Here is a 13,566-nt window from a genome sequence, read left to right as displayed (position 1 = left end):
CCAATTTCTCCCCTCTTCCTGCACCTCCTCATCCTGCCACAGGCACAGAACACCCAGCAGACTGGATTTAAAGGGAATTTGCGACTGTTAATCAAAACATTAGAACAGCCACACCTTCCTTTTAAGATCTTGCCTGCTGCTCTATCTCAAAGCCTCCAGCCCTGTGGACTCCTGATGCTTGCTGCTTCCACTGCTCTTTCCCCTTTACCCTCCACTGCTCCTGGATGAGAGAGAACACAGTGTTGAGGTTATAGATATATTTTGCTCAAACTAAATCATGCTTGAATTCATGTTTAAAAAGAGCAGAGAAACAGATTCAGAAAATCTGGAAGTGTTTGGTTAAGTTGTGAGTACGAAGCAGGACATTTTATTATTGCTCATACAGATGAACGGAGCACATTCAACCTCTACCTCTACTCACATCTAGGTTTCAGCCTAATTTTGCTTCTCTGTGAAATCATAGGATCCCTTTACTCAAGGGAATTTGCTGGGTCTGCATATATAGCAGTCTTAAAAATCTAAATTTCTTGATCCTCATTGTTTCTTTTTGTATTTCTATCAAAATTCTGAATTTTACACTGCATTTGACTATTTTTTTTCCTTTCTCATCTTCCACTGTTATCCTTCTGTGCGTTGTTTCATCTCTATTAATAATGGGGATCTGTCAATAGCAGTTCACTTCAAAACCTTTTACATTCATAGCCTTTGTGTTAAATAGGTATTTTCTTTTTTCAAACAGAATGTATAGGATACACGCAGTTTTAAATTTAAGATGTCCTGTACATTTTGTTCTAAATACAATTCCTTGACGGGGTATGTGTATATCAGTTTAGCACACCTAGGGACTTAAATATGTTTCCCTTGTTTAGCACACCTGAATCAAAGGAATTGTTCATCATCAGGCTTCTGCAAATCCTGATGGAATAATGAGGACGTATTGCAGCTATTTAAATCAGCTGCAGGAAAGCATCCAAAGTATGCAATACAGCAGCAATTGGAAATTGGACTTGGATTCCACTTATATAAATATTTCATTTTAAAGGGGACATATCATCAACTTTTTTAGCCCTTGAATACATTTTGTTGTGTACTTGGAGTCTGCAGGAGTGCCGAAAAGTTGAATTTAGTCCCTCCAGGTGCTGCGTAGATATCTTTATATTCTGTTTGGGTCATATTTTTCAGTCCATTCAGTTTTCTCTATTCTCTATTCCGTTTTTTGAACTGTTACATCACAGTATTTGCTGTGGAACTACTAAACAAGGTCATGAACTTCTGGCTGACCATTTCGCGTATCTCCCATTTTAATTTCTCGCTGTAATTTTGTAGTCCAAGCTCAAGTATGCTGACATTGCAAGTAGATACGTCTGGTTGTTGGGTGTATTAACCCACACAATTTATTACACTGTCCACCAGCATCAGAACCTCTTCGGAGTGTCTGGTTAAATTTTATTTTTCATTGAAATGTTCCCACATCAGTGGGAAATTCCTCTTTGTCTGCGTACAGCACTTTAGAGGACGAATGCTTCATCAACCTCCAGCAGTATCAAGAAGGATTTGCTGAAATACTTCATCTGATTAAGGGGTCAGTTCCTTCTGTCTATGGAAACAACGGACACATCAAAGCGGTGAGCTGCAGATAACGTTAAAATGACGACAAACTTTATTTTACACACATTTATTGTGTGTTGATATGACGTCTTGGTCATTGTTTTGATAGCAGAAGCATCGTGCCTTCTGCTTGTGTTAGCACTGTGTACTGCTTTTAGCTCTTTGAGGACAGAACCGTAATGCATGTTTTGACCAGTATTATTATGAAACAGTTTTACATTATTTTTTGACGTTTTTGTCTTGTTTTTGCGGTGTTAGACAATTGGATCTCTGTTATCAAACTACAAAAAAAGCCGAATGGCCGACGCTCTTTGACCTAGAGGGGGGGCGAGGTGTGAAGCGCCTCAATAGCATTTAAAGAGACGGCACCAAAACAAGTTGCTCTCAGACTCAGCTCAGAACAGGGGTAATAGAGGAGCCTGAAGAGCTACAATAACAAGGAATTCAAACCAAAGCTTTGCAGTCCTACTTTACATACACCACAACTAAATGATTTAAGTGTGAAAAGGAAGGATTTAAATGCGTGATATGTCCCCTTTAACTTTAGCTAAAGGTTTGTCATTTTCCTGCTAGACGATCAACCTCTGGCCTTGTTTCAAGTCTTTAGCAGACTACCCGGTTTTCTTCCAGGATGCCCTGTATTTAGCTCAACCCATCCAGCCATTAAGTCTGCTGAGCTTCCTTGTACATACTGAAGGAAAGCAAAAAGTTTCATTATGGTTTTCCTTGACCCTTACTTGTCTTGCTGCGAACTACAAACAGATTTTTATGTGACTTTTAATTCCAATAATAACAAAATAGCTTTAATAAAAATATTATAATAATCACAATATGCACAAAGGTGAATTTGATTTACTAATAAGGCGGCTTCTGATGGCTTACACTGGATTTTGTTTAGAGAGATCAGAACAAAGGGGGCTAAATACAAACACACTACCTTATTGAATTGGTTTTATTTTTTATTCAAAGCCATTTTTTATTTTCTTCCACTTCATCATGCAGTACTTTGTGTTTATTGTTGTAAAAAATCCTAATAAATTGCATTGAGGTTTGGGGTTGTAATGGGACAAAATGTGGAAAACATCTAAGGGGCATGAATACTTCTGTAAAGCGAAAAAAAAGAAGGTGCAGAACAAATGCTAATGTGTGAACTACTGTTAATGAAGGAGCCTTGTGCCTGCATAAATCCTGCCAGTAACATAGGAACACACGAAAAGATTTACTTTAATGCATAATGGTTTATTTATTATGTTGGGTATTCCAAGTAATGCCTCCCACCATTACTCAGACAAACATAAATTGTATTCACAGTGGTTTTATATGGTCAGTGCAAAAAAAAAAAAGAAAAGAAGCACACGGGAAATTACCACAATTATCATATATACTGTATGAAATATTTCTTACTGACAACTTTTTCTATTACTATTCTCTTCACACAAACCACACTGAAATGTTACGATCTAAATTGTCAATGAGTCATATCAAAACAGATTAAATATGCTAGCAATAGCCTTGCACTTCAGCAAACTGTTTTGTACAAAATGTCAGCAAGAGCAGGATGTGAGTTTATTGAAGATTTTAGCTGTATGTGTTGAGTCAGATATATCTTTAGAAGCAAATGGCAAATTTAGCAAATGACAAAGCTATGCATATTTTAGGTGATCCGGTATCGGAACATTACAGCCACTTCCTAACCAAGTTACCCTTTTGCTCAACACCTCATTCTTGCCCAATTGTTGCGGTCACAGTGACTTTTTTTGCAGTTTGTTGGCCTTTAAGATACTCGCCATCAGCAAGTAGCTGGCCCCCGTCACTCCTTGTCAGCATACAGCTCTCTCCCTTTTCTGCTCAACCTTAAACTTTACCCAGTATCACACTATCCATTCTCAGCTTTTTGCTTTTGCTTCAGTTACTGTTAAAAACCATTACTTCAACTTCATCCTTTCTTGTTCATGCATCGCAAGTGATTATAAGTACTTTTCTTAAACATATAGTTGATCCAAAATCCACTAGCACTTATTATTATAAAAAATCGATCATTATAACATTTCTACTCATCAGTCATAAATGTCAAAATCCTAATTCCATCCACAATCATTGATATATGGCTAACTTGATTTTCAAAGAAATAATCCTTCATTCTCTTTTTCATGGCATCTTATCCATGTAGTATGATCATTATTAATTTGATAGTCTAAAGATTAAACTCTCATTTCATCATTTGTAATCTTTTTAGTCTTAATCATAGTGATACACTTCTGCCAAAGAAAAAAAAAGTTAATAGCATGACTCCGAATGGACCTCCTAGACTTCACATTTTCAGAATGTGAATATTTACTGATTTATATTTCATTGATTCGATTTTGAGGGTTTAATTAATTTCTGCATGGATACATGGAAGGATCTCACCTCATTTTGACCCCTCCTTGTCTCTTTTCAAAAACCAGAGGGGGCTTTTTTGGGACCCTACCTTGTCTAAAAGCCCCCACAGTCAGCCGTATCACAGCAGTCCCTCTCAGCTGCAGTCCAAACAGTTGTTTACCTCTGACTGCATGTGAATCACATATGTGATTGCTTTCAGGCCAAATAAATGAGGCCAAATTAGCTCACTAAGCTAACAAAGAACAACAGTTGCTAAGCGTTCCAACAACCAGTGCAAAGCAGAAGGGAAAATAAAACAATATGTTTAGAAAATCATTTGCTAAAAATCAACAACATCTTAGAGAATTTAATTCTAATGTTGTGTTAACTAGCCATCACAGTGACTGAATGGAGTGACGGACAACAAGATGGCGGCAAAAAAAACGGATAAAGAATTACAATTTTGCAGACGGACAGCAGGCATGATGATGTCACATCTGGGATTAGCTCAGCTAATAGAAAACATTTATAAGGACTATGCTGACATATTTTATGCACGTTAGTGAAAAGTAAGCGTTAAAACAGAACAAGTTCACCAAACTATCAGTGCACAAACTCCTCATTAAGATAGTTTGAATCACCGATTGGCTTGCTCCGGTCCCATTACAGTTTAAGCAAAACAAAGCAAAAAAACAATGAAATAAAGCAGCTAGGGCTAGCATCTGCTCAGACTGCCACACGTGTCAGGAGTGCAAAATTGAGGTTTCAAATGTCATCTCCTTCAAGGCAGTGAAAGGAAAAACCACTTCATAATTACAGTCAACTTCTTGAAGAATCCTTGGCTCACATTCTTTCTGCAGGAGCTCGGACAGAAAGTTTCAGCCAGCTAGTCTTATTTTGGGCTGGGGTATGGTCACCGGTTACACAGACAACAGACCATACTTTACTTTGGATCCAAGGATTCTTTGAAGATGCAGTCTTTTACTCTGCCAGCTATGAAGACATTCACGCATGTGTTCTCCCCGATGCAGCCTTTGGAGAGCAAAGAGCAAAGAAGAGAAACACTGCTCTTCTCATGCTTTTATACCTCTGTGATATCATGGGGATTCCTGGTATGAGAAACCTTCCTGGGAGCTGTCATAAAAATGGGTAAATACTGTGTATTTTAGGATTCAGAGTTTTTACCCATTTCTTTTGTTCTCTACATTCAATTCAACCCTTGCTCTCCATGTTGATTCACAATATAGCCTATGGCCACTTTCCTTACTGAGGAGTTGGCAATAGTGGTAGATGTCATGGCCATGAGCTTTGTCCAAAATCTTAGTTTCTGCAGATGACAAAGTTACTTCTCAAACCATCACATGTATGCAGGTTTACATATGAGTATTGTATGCCCACACAATAAGAGCAACTAAATCAAATAAAGACGTGTAAGAATAATTTCACAAGCATGCATCACTACCGGTCAAATGACAATTAATTTTCCTTCTGAGGACCCTTATATGCTTATAATACCTGCTAATCTGGGCTGAGTAGATGCAGAAAGGTATACCTGAAGTGCTGTGCTGTCTGAGTTGTTGTAGCAGAAATGTGACTTTTATCATTCAAAATCAAAGGGGTTAAAAATAAAACAAGTGCACATTAATCATTTACATAAACCTTAGACTGTAATAAGTTGATTAAATGCATGTAGCTGAATTGTGTACCACACACCCACAAAAATATCACTTCCCCAAAAAATCACATCCATTAAGCAGTTTTTCGGTGGATGTGTGATTTGGAAAACACATATGTTACACCTACATTCCTGGAATCTGACTGAAGTGCAAAGACACTCTTAGTTATTACAGTGCATATCTGAACTTTGCTTGGTCTTGTTACAGATTTCTCTTGATAGACTGTGAAGACAATGGCAAAAGGGGGCCATGGCTGATTAGTTTTAGCGGCATTTGATGTTACTGATGTGTTTAGGTGGGTCTCTCTAGCTGAACACAAAAGCGTAGATTTCTGCAAATACTGTACAAGTACATGTATTTGTATGAAAGGACCAGTATATTCCAAGGAGTTGATCACTGGGTATGTTGATCACGACATACCCAAACAATACAGAATTTTTGGGAATTTAGACAAAGAACTGAAAAGTGTAGAATTCATTTGTATTGAGCCCACTGGAGCCAATACTTTGGCAAACTTCCTTTCATTGCAGTTACACCTGTTTTGTCTGTTGCAAACAGCTCAGGCTCACTCAAATTAGCTGGCAAACCCCTGTGAACAGCATTTTTTAAGTATTACCACAAATTAACAATTGGATTTAGATCTGTACTTTGACTGGGCTATTCTAACACACAAACAATCTTTGATCTAATACATGCTATTGTGAATTCATTTGCAAAGGCACTGTACCATGGTCCTACATATTCACCTGGCAATTCTATCAGATGTTTGTTTCCAAAATGGTGATGCTATATACCAAACCGTTGTCTTATTTGACTTGAGGTGGAGCTTGGAGTCGATGGGCAGGTGAATGGGGACGGTGGCTGTAATTACTTGAACTAGCATCTCCCCCCTTCCTTCCACTCCTGGCTCATCCATCTGCTGCAATATAAGACCTATTCAAGTTCGCTGCCAACAAATTTGGCCATTTATTTTCTCTCCAAGCTTACGTCTCAACCAACCAGTCCAGCATTTTTGTTCCCCACATTCTGCTCTTTCTATAGGTAAACATTTTGCTGAGGCAAGCTTTGATTTGTAAGATAAGATTATGATGTTTTTAGGTGAAAAACTGTTTATGTGAGTTACTTGCTATGGTTAGATTGTTTGTGTAGCGCTGAAGAGCAATGTCATCCACAAAAATAAATCTGCCCCTGCATTTTAAGTTACACTGTTAGTGCATGCAAGTCAGTTCATTCCCCCATCTAGAGTCTGATAACTAACATTTAGTGTCCTGCTCATAATGTAATGGGGTTCATTCATATGAAAAAATAAATACATAAAGATCGATATAATTTCTGGAAAAGCAAGACAGGTCATAAATAATTTTAGGAAACAAGTTGGGTTTTTATATCATAATGCCAGTGTATTAACCTCTTAATTGTCTTTCAGATACGTTCCTAATATGAGTTAATCTCTGTTTTCTTTACTTTAACCGAGGATCATTTAGCATGTAAAATGTTAATACACAACATTAATGTTATGAGATCATGGAAACCTCGGATAAAGGACATTTCTACACAGTCGCGGTGTTTTTTCAGGGAACAAATATTTTTTGTACAACAAATATCTTTTGTATTCTGATTACTTTACAGGCTGCCAAGCTTCCTATGTCCATCATCATTGTAGGAGTGGGTCAAGCTGAGTTTGACGGTAAAAAAAACTTTAGTTATTTTATGTAAATACAGCACCTTGCAAAAATGTTCCTTCCCTTTAAACATCTAGCTACAACCAAACATTTTAATGTATCCTTTTAAAACTGTATTTCACAGATTGACCAAAAGAAGCACATACAGTTGTTGTGAAGTGGAAGAAAAGCAAGACAGCTCTTTCCATTTTTGGGATTGAACAATGCTCAGTGAGATGTTGAAAATTTGGGATATTGTTTTTAAACTTTACCCTGCTTTAAACTTTTCCTTAACTTTATCTCTTAGTTGTATGTAGTCTTTGCTGGTCTTCATAACACAATTTTTTAATAATCCTCTCTAACAAACCTCTGAGGCCATCACAGAACAGCTTGATTAATACTGTAATACAATTACAACCAAGTGGTCTCTTTAATAATTAGCAGATCTCCAAAGGTAATTGGTAGCATTGTATTACATACAAATGTATGCCACATTTTTTGGGTTTGTATTAATGAAAAATATGAAAAGCATACATTTCCTTCCCTTTACAATTATACTCTTCTTTGTGTTAGTCTATCACATAATGCCCCTATATATTAAAGTTTTTTATTTAAATGTGACAAAATGTGGTGAAGGTTTAAGGATTATCAACACTTTTGCAAGGCATTGTATAATGTGACTATTATAATCCTTGGATGTTAGGGTTCGCTTTTCATTTGTTTGTGTTTTAATCACTGCTGAGTTCTTTATTAATGTTACAATGGTCTTGTCGTATTTAGTTCATTATGTGTTCATTAGTGTTAAAAAAGTCCTGCGATATAGGTTGATTCTTCAATTTAAGTTTCTTACTTATTTTTTTTGTTCTGTTCTCTGTTTATCCTAGTTTATTCTCTTGGGGCAGTATTAGTCTTTTTCGTCTTGGTTTTGAGTTTTCTTTGTGTAAAATTTAGGCCTTCTGCACATGACAATTCTTTTAATGAAAACGTAAAAGTTTGCTGTGTTTCTGCTGTTTGTGTTCAGCACAATGGCACATGTTTCCTCTTACAATGTAATGATTTGAAAACAGGTTCCAGTGTGGAAGGATTTAAAAACATACTGGTCTCCGTTGTTGTGTAAAGGAAAAACAGAAGCTTCCTGTATGGAGAATCCCTGGCACATGCGCAGTATGACTGCCATCAGAAATTAATGTGAACATGCACAGCATGACGGCAACGGCTGCCGATGGATGTTTTCTTGAAATTTCGATTTATAATTTAAAGCTAGCTGAAGCAACATTGGAACTTTGTCGTCTGTCCATATAAACCTAAAAGCCCCTGTCATGCTGAAGGTTTATTTAGTGGATGGCGCAGGGAGTTTTTGTATGCATGCATATGTTGTTGAGAACATACCACCTACTAGCTGCGTAGCAGGGAAATTACACAGCTTTTCAACATTTCTACTAGTGTGTTGGGCACAGAGATTACACTTAAAATGTTGTCATGTAGATGTGTAACCAGAAACTGAAAAACAATCCCATTTTCTATTAATTGTTGTCATGTGCACAGAGCCTTAGTTCCCTCTGTGTTAATTAGACTCATTCCCTCAGTTCCCCTGCATAGCACTCAATTCTGAGAGTTCCACATTATCCTGATTAGCTCACCTGGATCCAATGTCATTCTCCACTCCTCCCTCAGTAAACAAGCTCACTGGTTTTCATTGTTCTTTACTGGTTTCTTCCGTTTTTCTGTCCGTGATCCATGACCTGTTCGCTTTGGTCCAGTTTTGTGATTTTTCTTTCTTATCATTAAATCCTTCCCCATACTCATTCTAAGTTTATGTCTGCATTTTGGTCCTTCTTACAACCTACAAAAGATGACAGTAAGAAAATATGGTAAAATGCACATGCACAAATAAAATGGATTAAATGTGTTATATTAAGCTTTTAACATTAGAAAAAATAATGTTTGTTAAATGTTGACATTTGCAGAGACAGTGTTTAACAGGCTGTTCCTGGGCCAGAAACGGTTCAAAAGTGGAAAACAGATAAAAATACAGCCATCTTCATTGCAAAATTTAATTAATGCTATATAATTTCCCAGTACTGAGAAGCATAGATAAACCCATTTTAGCATTTTAGGTTGGATGTGTGTGTTGCTAAGATGTCTCCAGAGAACGAAGAAAAGATAAGAGATAAGAGAAGAGTTTTCCCTGATCAGCCTACTTTTATCTCACACTGACACTCTGTCACTGGTTCGTGTCTGCTCTCACTTTGTTCAAAGGTTGTGGCTGTAAAATATTGAATACAGCAAAAATATAAAATACTAAGTAGGTTAAAACATATTTGCAAAAGAAAACAATGATGAGCACTTCTAGAGTACTATTTGATTGAACATAATTACTTAAATGAGGCTGTATGTTCTTCATGTGAAAAAACCTGCTCATAATGCTTTAAAAAGATTAGAACACCAACAAAGAGCATGCAAATTAATTACTTATAAACTACAAAATGTGATTGTCTGAATTTTTGTTGTAGATTCCATCACGCACAGTTGAAGAGTACCTATGATAAAAATTAAAGACTTCTACATGCTTTGCATGTGGGAAAACATGCAAAATCAGCAGTGTATCAAATACTTGTCCTCCCCACTGTATATATATACATATATATTCACAGTCTTGGTTGAGAACGTCCCTGGCTAAAATTCACAGAGAAAATTACAGTTCAAACTCCTTTAAATCTGAAGGGAGAGGAATGTGTAGGTGGATGCAGGCATAATTGCAGAAGAAACAGCTGAGGTTAATTGCTGGGTTTGCAATGTTTAGTGCAGATGATTCTAAATTACACAGTCTATAATAAAGGACTTATTAGGAGATTAGACTGACAATAAAGACAGCACAGTTCAACATACTTTCTGTTTTACTACAGCTACAAAATAATACATGAATTCAGTGACACGTAAGCATGGATCAACCTTGTCTCTGTTGTTTTGGAAGCTGTTTTTGAAATGGTTTAACACTACATGATTTTATTCATGCATGGTTGTGTTTTTGTGTCTTGCAGCTATGGTGGAGCTGGATGGTGATGACATCAGGATCTCATCCCGAGGGAAGCTGGCAGAGAGAGACATTGTTCAGGTGACTGTCCTCCAAAGTATGGAAGACACTATGGCTTTATTTTCGCAGATACGGAAATATGGTCTTGGAGTATTCATTAGAGTTAATTGGCAAGTGGTTAATTAGAGTACAAAAATATTACATAGAGAGAAATGTTTTTGTATTTTCAGTTACTGATATATTTGGATCACAAATGTTTGGCAACAGTGCTTCCAAATTCCATATTTTTGACATCAGCATTATGTTTACTGATGTGTGCATATCCTAAGACATTGTTTGTCACTACCTGGTTTCTGTGAATGCATGAGGGACAGGGTATTTAATAATTCTGTTTTGCACACCACTCCAGGAAACAATACTCCTCTCACCTGTTAAGCTATTTCAGCTACAGTGAGTTGTCATCTGTCTGTATCCAAAGTGTCAGAAATCTAAGATTTACCTATTTGTATTGTGGATAAAGAATGATGCGCAGGTTTTCTAAGCTTTTTTATAACCACAGAAGCTCCATGCCTGCTATATTTCACACACACTGCTGACAGATGAAGATATTTGTTTTAACTATTATACTATCTATTTAGAAAACATGTTTACCATGTTTACCTATGAGTCCAGGCTGACGTTTTCTTCGGTATAATCTGACAAATATCAAAGAAGCTAGATAAATTCATAGTACTTGCGGTGACACAGACACATCTTATCATAAACGTTGTCCAGTTTTGTAATGGTGTTTCTGTTGTAGGTAGTTTCTAATGCCAATGCCTGTTGTAGTACTACTGACTGGGATTTTATGTCAGCAACAATGCAAACAGACAATTAAAAAAATGTTTTTTAAGTGCACCGCTTGCAAAACTGTATTCCAGGCCATGTGTATTATATTGCTGAGCTGGGTTTTCCTCAACGATCATTTTTTTAGTATGGCACCACTGGCCTGTATTTCAGTTAACTGATGGGGAAGTGGACAGATAGATAAGGGGGAAGACATGCAGGAAATTGTCCAGGCCCGGAGTTGAACCTAATACAGCTGCATTGAGGACTGTAGCCTTTGTAGCTATGTGGTGCACCTGCTCTACTGACTGGACCACATGGTGTTTCATTTTACAGTTTTTTTTCTCTCTTTACAATGACGTTTACGTCCTGTCTGCATGTCTCATAGGATCTGCTGTGTACAGATATCCCTTGACAGCTTTGTGTAGAGGACACAGCTGCATGGAGTGCAGCTGAAACAGCATTACATTTTATGACGTTTAAAAACAAAGTTCTAATTTTATATAGAAAGAGAACAACTATTGCTGTAAGTTTTGATTGCACACAGTGTACTGGAATTGTGCTGAAGTGTGTTATGGGCCAGATTATGAACAAGGCTTAACACAATAGAGAGTGACAGCATGCTAGGTTTAGCATTAGCAAACTGCCTATGGTGACAAAATATCTGTTCTTGTAAAGGAATCCTGAATCTGCAGTGTTCACAACAAAATGGGTGTATATGTTAAGATTGGTTAAATGTGCTGTTAAAAGGTACTACATTTTCAAGCATTAGTGTTAATTCAGCATCAGCCAGAGATTCAGTATCTTAAATAATTATTCCTGTTTTGTTTTTTTGACTTGTTGAAATGAATGTTATCCTGCTAAACTGATATGGATGTTTCGTTTTTGGCAGCATTTCTACTTCTCATCTGGCTAAAGGATTTCTTTTAGACAAAGAACAATGTTTCTGTTTACAGTAATGTCTGAAGTAATGTAGTCGAAAGCAAAGTAAGGATAATAATATTATGTTTGAAAGGGTCAACAGATATCTTTTAAGCAACATTTACAAATAAATTTTAGCATTATCCTTAAGCTGTATTTTTATTTTCTGACTGTTATTGTTCTTCAGTTTGTTCCTTTTAGAGACTACATGGACCGGACAGGAAACCATGTGTTAAGCATGGCACGGCTCGCCAAAGACGTGCTAGCAGAAATCCCCGACCAGTTTATCTCATACATGAAAAGCAGAGGGATCAAACCCAACCCTGCGCCGCCGCCATACACTCCGCCTGGACACACACACCACCACACACAAATCTGAGACCTTTCTCTTTGCATTTTACTGAGGACAGACAGCATGCAGCAGCCACTCAGAGTTCAGTGGGAAGTCTCTACCTCCTGATTTTATTGTACTTTCTTTGCTGTGAACAGGAGATAAAGTGGGTGTAAAATTTTGTGCTGTATCCTTCCTATTGGCTACAGAAGCAGGATTGTTTCTTTTTTTTTTCAGTTTTGTTTGTACTGTGATATGTTTCTTTGTAGTCTCCCTTCAGGAGATGCTGACCCAACTTTTCACGATTTTCGGGCAGTGACTGTTTCACGTCTTCTTTTGACAGCAGGTTGATTCAAAGAGGTCATGTTGTGGTCAAACCTTGTGCCTGTCTGTGCTTGTTTCTCTAAGTGTATCAGGACATGTGAACTTGACTCAAGCCCTGCTTGTCACTCATCAGTGTGGCCTAATGCAGTGATATTTTTTTAGCCACCTTTTCCTTCTCAAATACGTTTTTATATTGGGGGTTGATCTCCGTTTCTGAATACAGTTCTAATGCTTTCCAAAACGACACCACCTCCTTTCCTCTCCTTTACTAAATGTTTGTATGACCATGTTGTATGAGATTTATTTGCATTTTTTAGAGTGGCATGGATATTTGATACATTTTATTTTGAACAAAATAAACCTAATCAATTTTAGTGATCACCAATTTATTTTTGAGTGACTGAATATAAAAGCTAGCACAACAACTGCAATGACTGTACCAGACTGGCCGTATACTATCTGTCGGATTGCTGCTAAACATTTACTTTAAGGAAGTCATTCATTCTTGTCAAATATTTTCCATCCCATTTAATACAAAACACAGAATTAGGTTTGAAAAAAAAACTGGTTCCATATTCCACTGTTTGTAGGAGGTTTATTGAAAAGCCCGGTGTTTATACAAAGATTTGTGCAGAGCCAGTCCAAGGCATACACAAACTAAACTGCTGCAGGTCCCAAACAATCAGGAGTGCCTCAAGAACAGTTAAATTGATATGCAGAGCACAGATCCTTGATTTTTTTTTTTTTTTTATGTTTCTTCACACTGAGCTTACTTTTAAATATAAACTGTTTCAAGAAAGTTATTCAATAGATTTTTATTTATTT

At 37.0% G+C, this 13,566-nt stretch overlaps 1 protein-coding gene across 6 annotated transcripts in view; it reads left to right on the top strand.

Moving 5' to 3' along the window:
- Positions 1 to 13,180, top strand: part of cpne5b (copine Vb) — a 186,611-nt gene extending 173,431 nt beyond the window's left edge. For 5 of the 6 annotated variants that reach the window (XM_047346317.1, XM_047346316.1, XM_047346315.1 and 2 more), the window contains 3 exons: positions 7,275 to 7,332; positions 10,348 to 10,421; positions 12,274 to 13,180. In XM_047346317.1, coding sequence (XP_047202273.1) covers positions 7,275 to 7,332; positions 10,348 to 10,421; positions 12,274 to 12,465 — 324 coding nt within the window. In that variant the 3' untranslated portion in view covers positions 12,466 to 13,180. The remainder of the gene's footprint in view (positions 1 to 7,274; positions 7,333 to 10,347; positions 10,422 to 12,273) is intronic. The other variant, XM_047346318.1, reaches the window with a different exon arrangement.
- Positions 13,181 to 13,566: the final 386 nt, after the last annotated feature.

This window comes from Girardinichthys multiradiatus, chromosome 20 (genome assembly GCF_021462225.1).
Source record: "Girardinichthys multiradiatus isolate DD_20200921_A chromosome 20, DD_fGirMul_XY1, whole genome shotgun sequence".
Taxonomy (NCBI): domain Eukaryota; kingdom Metazoa; phylum Chordata; class Actinopteri; order Cyprinodontiformes; family Goodeidae; genus Girardinichthys; species Girardinichthys multiradiatus.
The sequence above is the reverse complement of the archived record's forward strand: the minus strand, read 5'-3'. Positions and strand labels throughout refer to the sequence as shown.